Source organism: Falco cherrug, chromosome 9 (genome assembly GCF_023634085.1).
Source record: "Falco cherrug isolate bFalChe1 chromosome 9, bFalChe1.pri, whole genome shotgun sequence".
In the NCBI taxonomy this organism is placed as follows: domain Eukaryota; kingdom Metazoa; phylum Chordata; class Aves; order Falconiformes; family Falconidae; genus Falco; species Falco cherrug.
In genome coordinates, this window is record NC_073705.1 from 3296443 (window position 1) to 3318164 (window position 21722).

The window sequence follows — 21722 nt, forward strand, 5'->3', positions numbered from 1 at the left end:
ATGAGCTCTGTATGTGTTGGGGAAAGAACATAGACATGATCCTTAGCAAGCAGGGCAGACATCAAGCAGTGGACGAAAAGAGGAAGAGAAGTTTTAGGCGCTGTCTAGCTACTGAACATTTTGCTGCCACAGTGAGAACATGGACCACAGCTCTGCAGCAAAGAACATCTGCCCCATGCTCATCCTGCTGTCCTTTGCGTGGCAGTTTCACGTCCTAGGGCCTTTGGGACCTGCTGCTGAAGGCTACACCCTGTGGCGTAGTAAATGAGCCTCCTCTTTGGAAGTCTACTTATGGACTAATTCCCAGATCCCTAACGTTTATCACTGCAGATCTGCACCACAGCCTGCCGAAGCACGAATGCAGAATGAAGCAAAGATGTAGCCCTTTGGCTGACCAGCCTGTTCCTCTGCCTCACTCACTAAATACTCACTTGATTGCAAGAGCCAAGACAAAGCTAAAGGCTCAAGGGGAAGTCACTTCCTGCTGGGAGTAAATCTCACCTGGTATTAGCCATAGACACACACAACAGTTGGCAGAACAAGGAATGTATTAAGGAATTTCCTCCCCTTGAGGAAGCAGCAAATACATGCACACAACAGGAGTGCAACTGAATCCACAGCCTTTAATGAATGCAGAGACTCATTCTGGGCACAGGTACATTTGTGATTGTCCCCACACACACCCCTCCTCCTCCCTCTCTTAAAAAATTATTTTAGTTAGTGAAACGTAAAGCCACACAAAGACCAGAATATGTATACACACACTACAGAGCCTGACATTTTTTTCTTTTTTCTTAAGAAACTTTCACACATTTAGAATTATTGACTGTTAAGCCCAGTCAGTACAGCAGAAATATTCTACATAGATCATCGGCTGAAATGCACAGTACAACAGTTGTGAGCACACTGTCACAGGGGACACCCACATGACTGCTAACAAGGGTAGTAGATCTGAAAAAACCGCATTGCAAGCATCTGCAGTGAGCCAGGCTGAGGAAGATGGGAAATTACCAGAACACAGAACAGAGGTGTTAAAGTCCTTGGATGCTGCTACAGTCCCTTCTCTCCAGCCACTGCTCCCGCTAGAGAGCCAGGAAACTTGAACTTGTGCTTGCCACCTGAAATTTTCCTTCCGTTTCACAGGGATCGGTGTCAAGCTTTTATTTCCAGACCTGAGTCACTATGATTTTGCTTGTGTGGGGGGCAAGGCAGAGAAGAACAAACACAGGCCCCATCTAGCAGAGCTCACTTCCCCAGACCTGCATGGTCAAACAGCTTGAGATCAGAGGTCTTGCCTGTAAAAAGGCCATAAAATTTGAAAAAATGAACAAAACAGAGCTAAAAAACCAAAACAGAAGTAACATGGTTTTATACAGCCTGCAATAAAGCTATAGTCAGTGGTATTGTTCACATGACACTTATTAAGGCTTTGACTAGTGGTCTTCTACATGCACATTTTATATACATATAATCTTGTGTGTGTGTGTATAAATTATTTTTCTTGTTCTAAGCAAGAAAATACTTTCATGCATTTGCTTCTCCTAGTATTCACAATACTTGGACCATATTCTGTTCAAGGACTTCCGGAGAGGGCTGGGCCTGTCCATTGCCCATTGGCAAATGCCCTCATCTCCAGGAATGTCGTTTGTGCCCGACAGTGGCGCTGGCCCCATGCTTCTCCACAGTCATACCCCAGAGAGGAGACGTCACCCCGGAGCCTGACAGTACATTGGTTATGTAAACATAGTAATCCTGGGATTATAAATACTTAATTAAAGCTAACGTACCTCAGCTTTTAGCTCATCATTGCCCATGAGTGCCTTAATGGAATACCATTCAGAATAAAGTCTTTTTTTTTCTTCTCTCCCCCCCTCCCCCTCATATCAACAGCTCAATTACAGCGGTTTTCCCAAAAGCACAGTTTTCCCTACTTTTTCCCAAAGAAGTGCCGAGCTACCTGTTAATTCTGCAAGCCTGTGGCTTGGTAGCTTCCGTGTACATAAAAAACTGCAACACGGAGCCTGTCTGAGCCTTATAGCTCAAAGTGCTTAAGTCACCGTCTCACTTGCACCCCTGCCATGAAGTTAATGGCCTGGGCCATGGGCTGGTGAGGAGCAGGGAGGGAGCAGGACCCAGCAGAGCTCTTCCATTCCTAGTGCCCAGCAGAGCCTGCCCATGCCCGCCAGGCTGCCAGCACTCACCAGAGCCGGCCCGCAGCATGGCCTGCCTGCCCCTGCTCAGGGACACCCCAGCCGTCCCCAGTGCAGCGCTCCCCTGGGCGAGGTGCTCCGGCAGCCGGTGCGGCAGAGCACAGGTAGGCTGGGCTGCCAGAGGGAGGGCTGGCAGGGAAGTGGTACTAAGGGAAGGAAGCGGCGGAAAGAAGGCTGAGAAAGCAAATGCATGTGGGGAGAGGAGGAGAGGTTCCTTATTTAAGATAAGGCTCAGACTGCTGCCACAGCCCTCTGAGCTGCCATGCCTGGTGGTGTAACCAGGGCACGCTGCCAGCACTCCTGCTGCTAAGCTGTGCCACCACCACTCCCCGTGCCTCGCATCCCACTACAGCACTTCCCCGCCAGCCACCTTGGCCACCACATTGAAATACTCCCATCCAACATAGACTATGACATCTACTGCAAATCTGGCGCTGGGCCCTTCTCATTCATTGTGATCCAAGCAGCTAGCAGCACTACAGAGACTGTCCCTGCGCCCCTGCCTAGCTCCCAACCCACGATAACCAAGACAACAAACGGACAGGACAGAAGGAGCGATGCAGTTCCAGATGTCTGGTTGTTCGCTTATTGCACAGAGTATTTTGGGCTGGTAAGGGAGAGTGGGTGGCTCACAAAGTCCTTTGAGAAAATCCTACAGGGTGGCTGTCGACATCACCTGCTCCAGAAAACACGTTCAGACAGCTCACGTGTACAGGACGCTCAGGAAATGTCACCTAGAAACAGGACACACAAGAGATGAAGGCTTCTCTCAGTTCAAGCTCAGTCTTCACTCAGCCCCATGGTGAGCTGTGCAAAATACAATGTTTGTGCCCTGGCACGTATAATTAGAAGACAGTTTTTGGTCCTGGGTATGTTAACAGGAAAGGGTCATGCTAATAATTGCAGAGGCAAACCTTTGAGACTGGATTTAGTTTTAGTTACAGAAAATACTGTACACTGCTTTTGGCCAGGTGCACAGAAGCTTAAAAAAAAAACCCAAACCAAAACCAAAAAAAGACAAAGATCACAGTTAAATGTCTCAGTCTTCAGATGGGGAATATCTGTGAGGAGCAGTGAAACTACTTTCTCATGTGCAATGCATCCTGAAATTTGGTACTTATGTATCTGGCGTGAAAGCCTTTCTTGTTGATGGTGTCATCTGTATGGAACCGAATCATGATGGAATCCCCTGCAGAGTAGATTTCTTCCAGAGGCTGTAGAAAAGGAGAGAAGACAGCACACGGTGGGGTCAGGTCTGCAGGCAAAACGCCTGGCTGTGCTGCGACACCGGAGCATAAGCTCACAGCGGAGACACAGTGGCCAGCAAACATGAAGAGTGAGTGCTCAGCACCTCCTGCCCCGCTCTGCCTCTGCCTCCCTGAGCATATTCCCTGGCTCCTTGCATGCCTGCCTTTCATGTTTGAAGACTGATGCCAGCCCACTCTACAATCCCAGTTCTTCCAGTTCTTTTTTCACAGGGCTCCCTGGATATTCTTGTTCCAGTCTCCTGAGTTTGCTCTGATTTTTCCTTATCTTTTCAGGAAATGTCATGATCCAAACCAGATCCTGTTTGGCAGCTGAGGCTCTCCCAGGCTTCATGAGCAGCAGAATAACTTTTATCTTACATGATAACTCTGGCTATCTCCCCCACTGCTGCAACTTGCTACAACCTCCCCCCTGCTTCTCTGCGGGACCCCCACTTTCCCAGCCAGTCTCCATCTGCAGTGTGCAGGCAGGTAGGTCACTGCCCTGCTGCCCTGAACTTCACACCGAGCTGCTCTGCCTTGGTGTTCCACACTGCTACCTCTGTTTGCAAGCGCTTCTCCCACACACCTGCTCCTGATCGTCTCTCTTTAAATTCAGTAAGAACCTTCCCCATTTAATCGCTGAAGTCCTAGAGAAATCAAGCGTAGACCCTCTGATTTTAAAAGCCACACACCACTGCCCGTGCTAACAGAGCCACCCCGGTTGATGGGGACACGGGTGACACAGGTCCAGTCGACAGCGAGCACTCCTGGGGTCATCGGCTGCACCTGAGTCACTCCACCCTTGGCCCTTGCCACGGCGTGGCCGCAGCATGACTTGGCTTCAGGCGGGGAGGGACCCAGGATGAAACTGGCCCTCGAAAGCTGTTTCCCACATATACAAGGTTTCCACAGCAGGGCTGGTCACGCACCACAGCGGTCCCATACCATGGCCCATGGTCATGGGCTAGTGAGGGAAAGTCACTTGGCAGGATTTTCAGACCAACTGCACATCAGATAAAATGGCTGTGGTCTCTAGCAATAGGGAAGAAGCAAAATCCAGACACGCAAGGCACTCTCATCACCAGTTTGTAACAGCTGCCCCTATCCAAACAGGTATGAGAGCACCCTTCCTCACCACCCGGTCATCCCTGTGAACCCCCCCTGCCCCCGGCTTACCCCTGAGCCACAGAAGCGTCCCAAGCGGGGTGCAGTGCTGTCGTAACCATCATAAATTTCCATGTAGTCATACCCACAGTCAGCCTCCTCCTCAATCTCGAATATCTGGAATATCAGTTCCACCCCATAACCATCTTCCGCTACAATCACCCACTCGCAGTTGGTTTGACCTGGGTAGTTGTTGTCCCCAAACTGAGCATGGGAATATAGCTTCTTAGTTCGTACTTCAGCTTTTAGGAGCCCACCGCACTCTGGAGGAAGAAAAGGGCATAAATCGGTCTCTCAGAGGCCTTAGTTCACAACAAAGGCTCACCACCCCGCTTCTGGGCCAGCCATGAGAAGAGAAGACCTCCCTCTGCTTGAAGTTCACATACAGTGGGGAAGGTAAGTAACCACTGCACAGAACTAACCACAAACCAGTGAATCCTCCGGTCACCCATGGATCCAGTGACCCACATAGCACAGGTGAGCTTAGCTCCCTTGGTGTAGAACATGCATGGAAAGAGGCGACTGGTTAACACTGGCAGGATAGGGTTCCTGCCACATTATACTCTGGAAAAATGTAGTATTTTAGAAAATGATTGCTCAAAGGAAGACTTAACATGTTCTCTGAACTTGTCCTGTAGCTGAAATTCTGGCTCCGAATATTTTGCCAGCAAGAAGTTGAATCACATTAAGAAACTGGGGACCAAACCAATCTTTTTCTGCCCACACAATGTACAAAAGCAGCCCCGTGCCAGCTCGAAACACGCGTGCTATGGTGCTGAGTCCCTGTGGCCGATCAGGAAGACACCTCTTCACCCGCCTCCCATGCGCTTCACCTGTTTAGAGCGCCAGGGATTTCAGCAGTGACCCTTGGCACAACACGCTCAGCTCTGGGCTGCCACAGATGAGAGGACCAAGATGTGCCTGCCCACCACACGTCTCTGCTCCCACCCAAAACCAGTCTCAGACAGGCCCGTCCCTGCGTGGGCCAGCACACGGGCTGAGCATCACTCCCTTTCTGGCAGCTGGTGAGGAACAGAGGGGGTTGCCACTCAACCAAGCGCCTCCCATTTAAACAAAACAGCATGAGCAGGAATGTCTGGTGTCTAGAAACCTCTGAACTAATAAGGAAGCTGGCATGTATGGCACGGTGCCAGCAATGACCTGGGAAATGGTTAGCACAACATGCAACCACCCAAAATTCAGGCTAAGCTTACTTGGGAGCAAAGTGTGTCTGGGTTTGCCTGGTAAGAAAATGCAGTGAGACTCGATGACATCTTATCACGCTGGGGTATTGGCAGGCTACCAGCTTACCTGTGCTGTGCTTTGCCTGGAAACCTTTTCTTTGCACAGAAGCATCAGAGTAAAACCTGAGGAACATCTTGTTGGTAGAAGCCACGACAGGGTCCGGTTTCTTGTTGCCACAGAAGCGGCCAAGAATAGGTGACTTGGTGTTGGGGCCGTCATACATCTCTAAGTGGTCATAGGCACATTCTTGGTGCTGTTCGATCTCAAACTCATTGAATGTCTACGGCAAGAACAAGGAGAGTTAAGACAGACATTTGTAAATCTAAGCATGCAGTGTAGCAGAGGATGAAATGCCAAGTGAGAAACAGAACAAATGGTGTGTCTGTCCCACTCCTCCAACAAACTAAATCAGAATAGCATGCTCTCAGGCAGGAGTGATCTCAGGGTGGCAAAACTCAGTATTTCATGTGCATGTGCCGTGTAGCCTTAGCTTTGCTGCCTCACATGGGCGCACAAAACAGTTTTCACCTGCAAGCCTTACATGCCTTTCTTTTTCCTGCTGGAAACCCTGCCTAGCACACTGACTGAGCACTTCTTCAGCATTACCTCCACTGAGCACAGGGATCCAGGCATCACTGGCCCCAGCTGCACAGCTTCGGGCATGTCTTGCCCCATGCATCAAGCTGTGCCTAACGCTTCCTGCCCTGAGGGGCTGGGGGCTGGCCCTGCCACCCCCTTATGCAGGTACAGTCCCAACAGAGTGGCTTGCATGGAGGGGTCTGGGTGGGAGGGCACGTTACACCTGCTGTTAACAGCAAGAACAATGCTCCACAGTCACTACTGCTGGAGTCTCCTCCAAGCTGCCTCAGCCCCTGCCTCGTGTCCCTCTGAGACCTTCTGCCCTTTCGGAGGGTGCCAAGTTGCCCTCCTTCCTGCTCCCCAAACAGGAGCTACAGGCATCAGCCTCCCACTCCAGCTCCTCACAACCCAGTCTGCTTCTTTCCCCCTGCTGCTCACTGGTTACTCACTACTTTCACTCGGTGGCCAGGCGTTGCAGAGATGTCCCAGGTGCACTCCTTCCGGCTGGGGTACTTGTCAGGCCAGTTGGGGCTGCTCATCATCCCCTCTGCACCGCTCAGCTTGTGCTCGCAACCAGCTTGAGAGAGAGACATCACAAAACAGAGGCATCAAGCAAGTCTCGGAGGGGAACCACATAACATTCTACGTGCTCCTCTCTGCCGACTGAGACCCTCAGCAGGGCAGAAATAGGGAAGGCTTCAGCCACTGTACAAGAGCTTTCAGTATCACCACAGAGTTCTGCTGGGCTTGCCCTGTATTTTTTTTGACCCAACTGGGCAGCTGGTGAAATGGACCACCTTGTTTTCCTGTTCCTCGTTAACCTCGTCCACCTCCTCACTCCCAAACATATTCCCCTGCTCCTCCACCTTGCTTGCCCTGTTCCCAGTGACAAGGTGCCCAGCCCCTCCACCATGCTGACTCTGCTGCTATCTCAGCCTTGAGTTGTTTTGCCGACTTGGAAAGCTGGATCAGCTGATGGAGAGATCAGACGAGGATCAGAGAGCATACACAGGAAAGCCATGGCAGCCCTCAGCAGGGGTAGGCATGCAATACGAAGGGTCATTTTGGCAGCAGCAAGCGGTTAGATCAGCTCATCCTTTCTCTTGACTCAAGCCCAATAATTAAATGAAGCAGCAGTGACAAGCCTCACAGTGATGCCCCACCTTCTGCTAGCCCAACTTCTTGCCCTCACCCTGTCCCATCCCCCATGGCCATACAGACTGCCAGGCTGAATGGATCTAGCTGGAAACAAGCCCTCTTCTTCCTTTTTCTAGGTACTTTTTCAGCTAGCTGGGGCTTTTTCAGTGCCCCAGCCCAGTACACTGCTCCAGCATCCTTCCGACACCATGCAGGAAGCACCCTGGCTCAAAGCATGTTTGAACCACCCCGTTCTTCCCAAGGGCAGGAGCTGGGGACCTTACCTTCCTTACAATCGTGGCCATTCTCATGCAGCATGAAGCCATTTCTGCACTGGCACACGTAGCTCCCAAAGGTGTTGATGCACTCGTGCTGGCAACCACCGTTGTCTTTGGAGCACTCGTCCTTGTCTGGGCAGGATCAGACCAACAAACAGTGAGCTGACAGTGAGAAACAGGCTACCACAGCCACCAGCTGGGAGCCCCCTACCCAGACTGGCAGATACTGATGCAAACCTCCAACTTCTCCTGCCGGATTAGTCCAGTCCGCTTTTCAGCCTGGACACAACTCTCTGCAATTGTCTTTCATTCCATAAGATGCATCACAAATATGTTTTATTAGGTTTTGAATGGTTTAAGACTCCTATCTAAAAGAAACCCATAGCAACCTCTCATTCTTTTAGAATAGCGTCCAGGAAAAGCATCACAAATTCACTAGCCTAGGCAAAAATCTACTGGCCAGTCTTCACATTTGCAAGTTCCTACATGCTCTGAGAAGCCTCCACCCCCCACTAGCTCTGTCCGAGAGCACAAGCAGCCAGATGGAGAAGAGGATCTAAGGTACGAGCTGCTCCCAGAAGCTGAAATGCTCCCCAGGGGATGTTCACTCCTGTGCGTTCAGGACTATATACATTCCTGAATCTCACTGCTCTGGGCATAGGGTCTGCTCATGGTTTCCAGTCCAGTTTAATTTATGAGCAGTTTATTTCCAATTTTTCTTGGGCCAATGCCTTTCCTGGACTTCATTAATCTCATCTGTCTCCTCACTCCCAAATGTATTTCTCCATGAAACATAGCTTTGCTCACACTCCCTCCTGATAGATTTGATAAGCCAAACCTCTAGCCCTGATTCTGCTCTGCAACTGTCTCTGTCTTAAATCAAGGCCAATTTGCCTGATCACTCTCCTCAAAAACATTAATACTCCTTGGTCTCTGCTGAAAACACAGCATGAAATTGCATTTTCCCTTCTGTACAATGTATGGTTAACCTGCAGAACTGCTGCCAACAAGGCACATCACTGACACCAAGAGCTACAAAGGACTCAGAATAGATGATCAGAAACTTCCACTAGCACACGGTGCTTTGATGGGAAGGGTTGCTATATAGAAGACTTCTGGAAATTTTCTAAATCTTCTAGTTTCAGAGAAAAAAATCTCCTTAATGATGCCAGGGACAGAAATAACTTCTAGGCTCAGGTTCCCCCATTGCTTTTCCCGCTGTGGAAGGACTGGAGGCATTAATGAAATCCATGCATCTTGCTGACACCATGCTATGAAACTGGACCATATGCTGCACTGAGAAATCAAGACAAAACGTGACACAGGACAAAGCAACCATGCTTTTTAAATGTAACTAACCACCATCAGGCTCTGCCTGATTTGACAGAAGGTTGAAAAAAAATTCACCAAAATCAAGAGGTCCAGTCAGAGGAGACAGCTAAGCAAGTGAATGAATGCAGCCACATACCAGAGAAGTACTGAACTTTAAAGCCTTTCTTGGAGACTGTGTTGTCCGATTTGAACTCCAGCCTCATGTTGTTGCCATACGACGTGATCACTTCAGGCTTTTCTGAGCCGCAGAATTTGCCGTGCAGCTTGGAGTCAGAAGCCAACCCGCTACGCACCTCAACGTAGTCATACTTACAGACCTGCCACGAGAGGAGGAGATCGCTCAGCCCCGTGGACCTGGGATGGAGCATTGCAGAAGAAGGGGACAGAGGCTTGATTGAGAGGGAGCAGAAAGAGCTTTATACTCAAATGCACTCCTCACTGCCCCAGATCATCCCCTGCCAGTGTTCTCACCCCCTTCCCTTGCTGCCCTGGTCTTAAAGCAGGGCTGTGTTTGTCAGAATAGCAAAGGTTCCACTCTAAAGTCATTACACCCACTTTATCAGGAACCTGACAGTGTTGAACGGGCTCCAGCAGCCTGCTGAACTACGGGAGAGCCGCTGCTCCCATTTATGGTGGAGAAAGGGAGAACCTGGTGCCTTGTTCCAAGGGCCCCTGCCCGCGGCATGGTGGAGGGCAGACTCTTGGGCCAGCAGCTTTGCTTATCTGTGAAGCACTCTACTTCATTGTTCATTTCCAATTATTCTCCTGCAAAAGCAGCTCTGGGGAAAGGGGGGGGTGTGTGTGTTTGTGTGTGTGTGACACCTATTAGGGATGGAAAACACCTACAATTATATAAAACCAGCAGAGAAAAGAAGCCCATTTAGACCAACTTTAATCCTTCCACTCCACAGAGTCAGCAGATCCAGACTTCAGGGAGAACCATCACTGTTACTGGCTTATTATTATCAAGGGTGGGGAAACAACCAGAAGCTCCACCAGTAAGACAGCATCTCCTCTTCCTTATGCCCCAAGGATTTATCCAGTTCCCAGTTAGCCAAGAGTCACACCTCTGAGATTCAGGGACCAGTTACGTACATCATTGCCTTCCAGTTCAAACACTTCAAACTGCAGAGAGATCCGGTACTGGGCTGGAGCTACCACCTGCCAGACGCAGTTTTTGTTAGTAGGATATTCCTTGGGCCATCCAGGGCTAGTAATGGTCCCATTGAGCTTGGTGATGAAGCCCCCACAGGCAGCTGGAGAGGCAATAAATGAACACAAGTTTTACTTGGTTTGTTCAGACACACAGACCAGGCCACACCATTAGCTAGGAAACGCGTCAGATGCTGGGGGATAGCACAAACCAAATCCTGCCCTCCAGGACAGGCTTCCAGTGCTGGGAGCTGCAAAGACAGCAGAGCTTACCTGCTGTGGACCACCAGTGCAACACCTGTGGCCAGGCTGTGGTGCTGAGAGCCACCTGCACCACCTGGGGCTGCTGTCCTTGTCATTGCCCAGCCCTGGGCTTACTGCCGGTCAGCCGACTTGGCATGCCCCGGGTGGTGGCAAAGGCCAGCTTGGTAAAGGCACCCACACTCAGCCCTACAAACCTAACCACTTCAAGTTTATCAGTGATGGAATAATTAGAAGATAACGGAATCCTAGGGAAGACACCCTGTCAATTCTTCAGCAAATTATTGTACATGGACTGCATCTTCTCTACAGAAAACTGAAGCCAAGGACACAGACGTAGCTTTATCATCCCATTTCCTCTAAAAACTGAGGACATCTTAGCTTCATCCTTTTGTGGGACGGCATTCTTTACCTCAAAGGAATCAACCTCAGTTTATTCTTTTGCTGCAAAATTCTGTTTGCAATGAAGCAATTTTTTCTTGCTTGCTTTTTATTGGGAGTCATGAGACACAGCCAGATCTTCAAAACCCACAGGGATAAAGCTTCCTCTGTCTTGTTCCCAGTATCACTTTGCATTAAGGGAACTAACCCGAGGGAGCAGCTTCAATACAAAACTTCAATACAAAAAGTGTAGCGAGCGAGAGTGTCTGGACAAACAAAAGCAATTTACTCTGACACGCATCACTACGATTTCAAAGGCTGTCCTTCCTGCATTGCCCACAAATGAAGTTTAAAATAGGAGGTTAAGAGTGAAGTTCAAAGAACGCTTGCCAAGTTATACCAACTGGCTGGCTCAAAATTGCAAAGAAATTATTTAAAAAAATAAACTAAAGCTTCCAAAAGTCTTTTGCACACACCTAGCTCTGCCATCACCAAGTCGACAGCAGCCTTCCCCAAACAGTTTGGCAAAAGTGGAGGCCAGGGCAAACCAGGCAACCCTGAGACTCCCCAGCGCCTCAGCTGAAAGGCAGAGCTACAAGAACAAGGGGTGGATTCTCGCCACACTGCATTGCTAGTGGGAGCAAACGCTTGTTGCAAGAGATTAACTGTACAAATAGAAAGCTGACAGAAATAGTTTCTGTTGGAGACATGGGGACTCCCCCCGCCCCATAACAGAAGAAGGGAATTAAGTCCTCAGTATAGATAACATCTGTTTTGCATGCAGGCAAAACACTGATATTTTATTCTACAAAAGAAATTTCTTTTCTAAAAAATTATTCAGCTTTTTGGGCCACTCAAAGCTCAAGCTGTAATGCCCACCCTCCCTCGTGTTGCACTGTGGGACATCTGCTCCAAACGGCAACCTCAGGCCATGAAGAACAACTCATTTTAAGGATGTTTAGCACTAGAGGATCAGAGTATTTTCAGTTTTTCAACCAAAACTTGTTTTTCAATGGCAGTTGTGGACAAAAGAAATTTCTCAGATGGGGCAAGACAAATAGAAACAAAGAGGATGAAGGGGCAAGGAAAATAATCTCCAGGATTCAGTTCAGGTTCAGTGTCAGCTGCGGTACCCACCCTATAGACAGCTGCCTCCACCTGTAGGTTACTTACCTTCACAGCTCTTTTTATCAGCCGTCAGCTCATAGCCAGGCTCGCAGGTGCACTTGTAGCTGCCCAGTGTGTTCTCACAATGCTGCTCACACCCACCATTGTCTGGCAGAGAACATTCGTCCATCTCTGTCAAGAGAAAACCACAAATCACACTTGCCTGACCCCCCAAACCCCCTCACATTCCCCGCGCATCACCTCTGGATGAAGGACCAGAGCAAGGGCACTGTGAGAGTTGTTCAGGGACTGGAATTAAACATCACAGCATTTGCCAGTCATCGTGCAATCACCCTTTGCCATGGTCCGTTAGCATCTCTCAAATTCACAGGACAGCATACTCTGTGAATTAAACCCTATTTGTCTAATTCTTGTTTTTGCACCTAAGTGCATGGATTAAGAATTACAGGTTATAAGTTAGGAAATTTTATGACTCGAATGGTGAATAAGTGAATTCATGTGACAGACTAGCCTGAGCAAAGGGGACTGAGCCCTGCCGTGTCTGTTTGTTGTATTTCTTAACGACCTCATGAAATCAAGTTTGTTTAACTGAGGACATTGTTCTATAAATTTGAGAGATCTAAATGGACCATGACTCCCTTAATGCAGGACAAAAGTTGAAGCAGAAATAAACAAAGGACTTAACACAATCCAAACATTGGCACAGCAGCTATTATTTCTGTATGCTGTCGCAACCTAAGAGAAGCATGACTGCCTCGCAGCAGCTCCGATGGCATTTTCCCAGGCGGGTAGATATTTGGTTCTTGCCTCTACCAAGTCACCAGGATGCTGGTAAAGGACCATGTCTTGGGTCCAGCTCTTAAGAAAAACCTTATGTCTTATTCACACCTCCCTGAAGAGGACCTCAGTTTAGGAACACATTTGTCTCCAAAAGCACTCAGAAATTTTCCCCGGGATTCTGCTTACATTCAAATTTAACCCCTCTCTGAGAGGTTTCTTTTGGAATGTAACACTCTTTGTGCAGTACTAGCACCTTCTTTGAAATGGTCCGTGTCCCCTGGCATAGACAGACGAAGGTCACGTTCTGCCCGGTGCGAGCGCCTATGCTGGTACTGACCCAGCGGTGCCTCCTGCCTTAGGGAGGTGGCGTTCACACCTCGGCATCAAATCCCTGAACACGCTCAAAGCAATTTGTATATAAGCATGATGTTGGCAGTCGTACAGACAAGTCTAACAGCTCTTATCTACAAGGAGATACAACGGTAACTGATCCCTTTGACAATAGGTTAAGGGATGAACGGGCCCCAGCTTTGACCTTGCGAGGTACTAGATCACATACCTTTAAAGAAATTTGCTGCAAAGCCTGCTTTATTGATGGTTGCATCAGATGCAAACTTCATCCATACTTTATTTGAACTGGATTTGATATCTTCTGGCTTCTCATAGCCACAGAAGTGACCAATCAGCGGGCTGTATTCGGTGAGGCCATCTCGGATCTCCAGGTAGTCATAAGAACAGGCATCGTGCCATTCAATCTGCAAGGGGAGAAGGATGCGCCTGAAGCCTGGCGGTATGGGTGCTCTCAGGCAGGCTGGCTACCCCACTAGGCTTTTTTGCCAGAGATCAGCTTCCGAAGCAGCACCCCAAATCCAAACCCCAAAGCTCACAACTAGGTACTTGCCCCACAGCTGCCACCGAGCCCTCCTGCAACTGAAATCACATTCCAGCCTCGGCACATCTCAGTTCTACTGCTGTTTCGTGGCTATGCTCCGGTGAAACCCGCCCCTGGCTATCTACAAGCTGCTTTTCCATGGGAAGCAGTAAGGAACAGAACAGAACAACTACAGGCAGAAAGGTTCGAGGAGCAGCTGTGGGGTCACGGCTAGCCGGCAGTGGTGTCAGCCCTTCCAGGACAGGCTCACTCAGTGTGCACAAGCCACAGGATCCCACGGGACAGATGGGATTTATGCACCAACCCAGGTCTCATCCCCTCCCATTTGACTTGCAGGTCAGTAGTCAGAAGCATATCACCGGGCACCCACTAGTGCAAGATGTTCTATAGCTGGTAGGAGAAAACCTCCTCTGAGCCTGCCTGCCACCCAGGAACATGATGTTTCTTTGGAGAACCACAAGCACCCTGAAATCTGCCAAGCCCTGGAGACACCTACAAGAGGTTTTTGCCTGGATTGTGACCATTCGATTTCATTCGACCTGAGTGAAAATTTAAGGACTCATCAGTCCCTACTTCACGTCATCAGCAATTTTGTGCCCCTTCTAATTCTTTCTGTCTAGAGTGACAGTTTTTGAAAACTCACCATATTTAAAACTTGGCTTTAAAATCTCTAAGCAAACTTCTGGTGAGGAGAAATGATGTTCTGAACTATTCAAAAGAACATTTATTTCCAAATTATTATTTACATCACTTTAATTGTAAAGGATCTACAGAGGCTAAATTATATCCATAATATAATATACAATGACATTTCTCACCTCAAAGGCTTGGAATGTGATTCCTATGTGAAAGCCCTCAGAAACGGTGATCTTCCAGATGCACTCTTTGGAAGGTCTGTAGTCATCTGGGTAATTGGGAGATTGGATCTGGCCAGCATCTTTGTGAATGTCTCCACCGCAAATAGCTTCATAAAAAGTAAACAGCAAAACCACAAGGTTGCAGATTTTTCACTTAGGTAAAGCATGCTCCAAGCACAACCTTCTTCCTTGTTCGGATCTCTATCAACACCGCATGTTACACAAAGGCAGCACACAAGTCACGGGGGTTTTTACAAAGCTAACAGCCTGTCCCACTGACCGCGTCTCCTGCCTTGCTGTGCCAACCTCCTTCAAAGGTGAACTCACTGGGACACTGAGGTTTTAGGGATTTATGGTTCTCACACTCCTGGTCACCTTCGTAACTGCTTAAAACCTGCTACAGGCACTAAGGACCAAGAAAAGTTTTTGGGGAAAAAAATCAGATAAAAAAAGGTTGCAAATCTAATCCAGCCACACGATGGCAATATTAACAAGCATGAGCCGAGCTGCTCACCAGGAGGCATCAGCTGTGCATAAAAACTTTTACATTTTGTGCTAAAGAGTAAGTTTAAAGACCAAGAACAGAAAATCTAATGAAAATCTAAGTTTAATACAAAACTAGCAGAGACCTCAAAGACAACAGCAGTTCAGCAAAATCATCTGCAAGACTGTGTGACAAATGAAAGTAAGACCACAGGCTAAAAGCCGTGCTACCTCACGATGCACAACACACACGTCTACAGAAGGCGTATGAATGTTTCAGCTGTGTTTTAAGTCAAGGAAATAAAATGCACTGACAGTACAAAAGAGATAGCACTGCAGTGACACCTGCCAGTCCCCAGCCACCTCCACCCCTGTGGTCTCCCCACAGCACACAGCATCAGCAAAGCAGACCTGGGTCTCCCTGCAGCGTCCTGGGAACCGCTTGCACTGGGGACACTGCCTTGGCTTCGCTTGTTAGCTGCCTATGTCTGCCTGTGACCCAGAGCTAGAGAATCAGTGCTAAGGCACCATCAGACAGTTGCACCCAAAACCCAGCTGCAGAGCACAGTTTAGACTGGAGTTTGAGTTCATCTATTCGGAGCTACAAGCGTGCTGGGGAGAACCCCTGAGGGGCTCACTAGCAATCTCTCCCCCCACCTAACAGAATGAGGGCTGCATGAGCACAGAACTGGCCATTTTTTTTAACAGCCATAAAACTGTCAGCCAGCAAACAGTATTTTCTCTCTCCACTGCAGCAGTTCACACTGAAATTCAGCCGGGCGTCAAGTGTACTGGGAAAGCCTCACTGCAAACTGGAATGAACATCTGCTGATGGAGCCCGAGAAGGCACAGCAACAGCAAACCTGGGGCTGCCAGCAGCCCTGAAGGGCAAAACCACCAGCATCTTCCCATCACTACAGAGAAGGGACAACACAACTGAGCTATGCGGACACTTTCACTACATTAACTGCCATTTAGTATCTCCCACCACGTGGTGACATGCTTCTGCCTCTTTCCTCCCATCTGCTGAACACTTTAGGGCCAAGACTTGGAGGAATCCAAGTCCAAAAATGAGTCCTCACCCCCAGAGCCCCCAGCAAAGCTCAGGTGCACCAGTGCTCACATGCACTCTCACTAAAGCAGAGGACAGAGCGGCAGTGCTAAAACCCACGTGGGGCTTTCAGTACGTGAGGGACAAGAATTCAGAAGAAAAAGAGGAACTAACAGCAACACAGAGAGCTTTTGGCCAAAAACTGATAGCAAATGAAACATGTAAGGGCAATCCCTCCTGGAAATAAAAAATACCATTATTGCCTAGACACAGAAGTCACAAAACAGCTGAGCAAGTACCTGACAATGCAGGAGAGACACAAACCATTACCGGCACTCACACCGGAGGGGAGGAGGAATCAAGGGACATTTTTTGAAACTCTCCCATTTCAGCAAATAAATTATGGCAAGAGATGCAGATAATCTCACCAGCTGCTGCCCTGACAAGAGGAGGCTGAGCTAGGAACAGAACTATGCAGTGGGCCACCATTGTGTCTGCGGTACAAGCCGGCTCCCACCAGCTGTACCCTGTGCTTGCCGTAGGGCTCAGTCACAGCCCTCAGACCTTTCCAGTGGGGGGTCCTGCAGGAAGGGGTTACACAGAAGGCCAGAGTCTTGGAAAGGCAGGAAAATACGAACAGCTGGAGGGATGCAAAGTCTGACCACTAGATGTACATTCTGCTTCTATTCGCTCACCTCAAAACTCAAGTGAAGCAAGTATTGCTCATATTTACTGACCCTTTAGGGGTCATTTATTAAATAACAGGAAATATGGCAAATTATTGAGGGAAAAGAAAGTTTTGCAAAAGTAACTTTGGCATGTAGCCAATGTAAAGATTCTTTTCTTTCAATACTGTTTAGCAAAATGAAGTATGATACCATATTAATACATATGATGAAGAACAGAGAAGTTGTTTCCCCAGAAACATTCCTCACCTTCCTTTTTTAAAATTTTTTTTTCTTTTCCTTTTAAAGTTGGAGCAGGCATCGCTGGGGAATAACCCACTCTAAGAATTGATCTGATTAGTCCACCAAAGAAATAAGGTAAAATAAAACAGTCTAATAGAGACAGACTAGTTTGATCACTTCTAATTCCAACAAACTACCATAAAAAGGGTGTTACACACGACAGGGTCCAGGCAACAGCTGCTTCTTGGGAGAAGCATTAAAAAAAAAATAAATATATATATATATATATATATCAGGCAAGCCACCTCTGTCTCTGGGGCACCAGTTCCTGCAGAAACCAGGTATTTCTCCTGTGGAATAGATTTGTTAGCCCCACTGCTGTGGAATCCTCATACGCTTTATTTGCACTTCCCCAACAGTCCCATGTTTTCTTCTCTTCCTTCTGTTGGATCATTATTCCTGAGCACATGGGACACTGGGGCGCTGGGCCGCCAGTGCCACACTTCTGCTGTGGCTGCACAAAGATGATGCAGCGTCGGTACCCACACAGCCAGCCTCAGCACTCTGCCAGCACTGGTACTTCTAAGAAAATGTCTGTTGCCCAATGAACAATGAAGGTTTTTAATACATTTTAGAATCATTATTGTAAAAAAAATAAGCATACATGCAGAGAAGGGATGTTACTGATTTGTTAGTGACTTTGGCAGTTTTGCTCCTCCCCTGAAGTGGCCTCAGCACCCCAGTGCCATGCAAGCTTCCAAAGTACCTCACCTGCAGAAGGTCTGACATGCTAAATCCTTATCTTCTGCAACATACAAGGGAGAAACCAAAGAACAATCTTTGCATTTGAGAAAAACGAAAAACAAAAAACTGCATTAAGTGATATAGAATTTATGATTCAAAACAGAACTTTGCCTATTAAATTCCTGGAGGGAACTCCTGCTACACCCAGCACTGCTGCTGGCAGGGGCTGCTCAGGGCAAACTGAGCCTGGCCTGGGAACGCAAGCCATGGCTCTGTGCTGCCATCCTGTTGTGCCCCAGGAATGCCATGAGCTAGTCGGAAGATTCATGCCTGAAACAGCCAGCAAAATCTGCCAGTTCCCATAAAAACCAGAGGAGGGGCTGTATCTAACCACGGGACGTGATCCTGCAAAGCCCTGCACCCCATCCCAAGTGCTCCACGCAAGGCGACAGCCCCGGCCGAGGGCCGTACCTTCATAGACCACGAAGAAGCCTTTGCCCAGGATGTTACTGCTGCTCCGGAACTCGATCCACAGCCTGCTGTCCGTGGAGATTACTGGCTCAGGGATCTTGTCACCACAAAATCTACCTGGAAGGCAGGAAAGAGACAATCAAGATCTCCTGGCTGACTGGCACAGCGGAGCAGACAGCCAGGTTCTGGGAAGCAAATAGTCTGCGGTTGAAGGAGCTGTACTTGTGTAAAACACCCTTCCACTCCCACCACTTCTGCTTTTGAGCAAGTTTCTGCTTCCCTCCTCCCACTGATTCATATTTTCTTCAATTATTAAATTAATGAAGGTTTTCTTCAGCTGGGAGCAGAATCCAGGAGTCACAGATACAGTAAACTCAAACGGGCTCTTGTTTTGATCACATAACTGGGCAAATGAGCTGCAAAGGTGGGGAACAACCCCTGTCCTTCCAGAGGTGAGACATCAGGGAACGTCCTTTCCACCTGCTACACCTCAGAAACTCCTTCAGCATTTTACAGCCAAGAGCAAATTGCCCAAATCAAACCAAGGCCATGCCGAGGCGAAAACACCCCTTATCCTCTGCCCACCTCACCCCAGCTAAGCCTCTGCAGTTCTCCCATCTCTTTCAAGAGGAAGAGACCGAGAGCCTTTTTGCTCATGGAGCATCCAGCTCTGAGCTCCCTGGTGTGCACCAGCACTAGGAAATACTCGGATCCTACCAGCAAGGATGAATCCTGAAACAGAACAGCTGCAGCAGGCATCTGCAGCCCAGACAACCTCAGCAACCCTAACCTGGTGCTCCTCCACTTCTTCCAGCCAGACGCTCCTCAGGGAAACAGAGCGAGCACCAAGGATGCACGGGGAGCACCCAGGGCAAACAGGGAGCACCCAGGGGGAATGGGGTGTTTCACTTCAGCTGACACCAGCAGGGCTGTACCCCGAGTTCAGCATGGCCTTGGCCCCCGTCCCACTGAGTCCCTGGTGGGAATCTGACAGGGGCAGAGAGCAGCTTCCCGGGCTGGGCTTAGTCAGAGTGGCGTGACAGGGGTCCTGGCCTTGTGACACCAGGCAAAGGCTTCTTTGAACACCCTCTGCTGGGCAAAAACCTGGTTAATGCCTCACTGCAAGAGAGCACCTTTGCTCCCACAGCAGGCTGTGCTGGCGTTCCCTGCACAGTGTAACGGGGAGTTCAGGGCTTGCTGGCTGGCAGGCAGAGCCACTGTACAGGGGGCAGAGTGGTTGGCATCACTCCTGCGCATTAAAAGCCTGGGGGTCCCCTGCTTAGTCAGCTGCTGCCACTTTCAGCTCTGCCTGCCCTACCTTCGGCACGTGGCAAGGAAGGCGATGGCCATCAAGGATGCAAGAGCTGTGCCTCTGGGACAGGCCAGTCAGTGCAAATTAAAAGGTGAGATGCAAACTCTGTTTTTCTTCAGCAGCAGTTTCACTGCCAACTCTTCTCTCTTGCAGTGTCATGCACCAGACGTTATCTCGGACCCTAGCCTCAGAATCGGCTCCTCGGCTCCAACCCCTGTGCCCCCAAGCTGCCCAGCAGCGTAAGGACAGCATCTCCCCTCCCCTCCCACAGGGGATGCTAACAAACAGCATCAGCACTGCAAAGCTCCTTCCTCCAGGGTCACCAAGCCACCACCTCCCGGATTTAGCTTCGGAGTTTAACAAGGGTGTCAAGGAGAGGAAACACAGATGAGGAACGAGAACGAGCAAAACTCCTCAGAGTCTGATAAAGGGCCCATTCATAAAAAGTTATACACCATTTAAAGGCTGGGGTTTTCACACACTTCCCTGGGAAAATATGCAGTGCACATGTATTTTTTTTCTCTCCGCAAGAAGCCCATGCTTTCACAATTCTCACTAATCCCCCTCCCCGCCCCCGGCTGAATCGCGTCTGTCTGCCTCTTCCGAGCTGATTTCATGGCTCAGCCCCTTGCGGGAGCTGTGGCCACTCATGCAGCGTCTCCCTCCAGATGGGAACACTCGCACGTCCACCTGCACTAGGGGCATAGGGAGGTGCTTGGCTTCTGAAATACCTTTAAATTACTCAGCAGAAAAAAAAAAATAGTGAGGAGCTAAATTGCAGCTGCTGGAGTAATGTTACCTGCTGCATGTGCAGCGGAAAACAGCAATCAACGCTGCCAAGGCCAGAAGAGGCAGGGAGCAGTAAAACCGACTGCCGGCTCTGTGAGAGCAACATGACTTCAGCCTCAGAATCTTGCCTGGCACCAGGGCTGGGATGCCCCGCAGGGTCAAGGACCCAGGCCTCTGCAAGCCCACTGGCCCCAGGCTGCGAGCCCAGTGCTGCACGCAGCGCGAGCACAGCCCCTCCGGCACGGCCACACAACCCGATGGCTGCTTGCCTTCCCAGCCAAAGGGGCTGTCTGCAGCGCAGCATCTCAGCCACTGCAGCACCGAGGGCACAGGATGGAGTTGGGGTCAAAGCCAGCCGCAAAGCTGGTGGAACTCCTGGCTGCCCTCCCAGGGTGACAGAAGACTTGTAGTTAGGACAGCAGGAGGCAAACAAACAGGGAGGACAGAGGCTGTGGTTTCCTGAGAGCGCTGGGAGCAGGAGCAGGGCAGAGGCCTTGCACAGTCTGATGCCCTAGGCATGGGCTAGCAAGCTCCCCGCTGGAAGTACAGAGCCTCAAATACAGACTGCTTGTCTCTGTAAATGCAAATATGTGAAATAACGGCAGGAGCTTGGGCCAGGAGCTGTGGGGCTGCTTTGTTCTGACTTCATCCTGGTCTTAGGAAAAAGCAATAATAAAACTCCAGAGACCACAGTTTCAGTCCCGGCTATGGCCCTGGTTCAATTCCCCCTCTGTCTCACTTACCAAGCTGGAAAAGGTAGGAATAGCCTTTGCTACCAAAGGGCTTGGAGCATGGGTCCTTGGGTGTGACTGCAGCACGCAGACATCTCCGGATGGAGACATTAACGGGTGGCCAGTGCGCTGGGCAGGCGCAGGCTCCTTCCAGGTTTGTTTCTGCTCTCCCCACCCACCCCCCAAGCACCAAGAACACCGCACAAAACACAATTACAACAAACCAGCGACTCACCCAGTAATGGAGCTTTCCTCCAGTAACCATCACGCACCTCCACATAGTCATACCAGCAAAGGCGACTCTTAAATAGGTCCATTGATGTGAAGTTTAACAAAATCTGAAAGGAGAGAGCGCATACTTCTCTTTAGGAAGGGAGCTGCTTTAAAAGAGAAGACCCTGCAGATCGCGTGCTCCCCCTCTGCTATGGTGCTGCCTAAGCCAGTATGCAGGAAAAGCCAGCTGGACAGTTGGCTGGATATTTTAACCAGCTTTCCTCCAAAAAAGAAAGGCTTCTCAAGGTATTTTTAGGAAACCATGAAAGTACAGGACAGCAGACAGCACTTCACCATCCGTACTGTAATTCACAGTC

General features: G+C 49.2%; 1 protein-coding gene across 7 annotated transcripts in view; it reads right to left on the reverse strand.

Annotated features, from left to right (window-relative positions):
• Positions 1–603: 603 nt before the first annotated feature.
• TLL2 (tolloid like 2) overlaps positions 604–21722 on the reverse strand; it is a 92774-nt gene continuing 71655 nt past the window's right edge. For all 7 annotated transcript variants that reach the window (XM_055720707.1, XM_055720705.1, XM_055720706.1 and 4 more), the window contains 12 exons: positions 21368–21470; positions 18301–18417; positions 14605–14750; positions 13454–13649; positions 12160–12285; positions 10288–10448; positions 9329–9509; positions 7867–7992; positions 6895–7022; positions 5933–6146; positions 4634–4884; positions 604–3424 (listed from right to left, as the gene is read on the reverse strand). In XM_055720707.1, the coding sequence (XP_055576682.1) occupies positions 3290–3424; positions 4634–4884; positions 5933–6146; positions 6895–7022; positions 7867–7992; positions 9329–9509; positions 10288–10448; positions 12160–12285; positions 13454–13649; positions 14605–14750; positions 18301–18417; positions 21368–21470 (1884 nt within the window). In that variant the 3' untranslated portion in view covers positions 604–3289. The remainder of the gene's footprint in view (positions 3425–4633; positions 4885–5932; positions 6147–6894; positions 7023–7866; positions 7993–9328; positions 9510–10287; positions 10449–12159; positions 12286–13453; positions 13650–14604; positions 14751–18300; positions 18418–21367; positions 21471–21722) is intronic.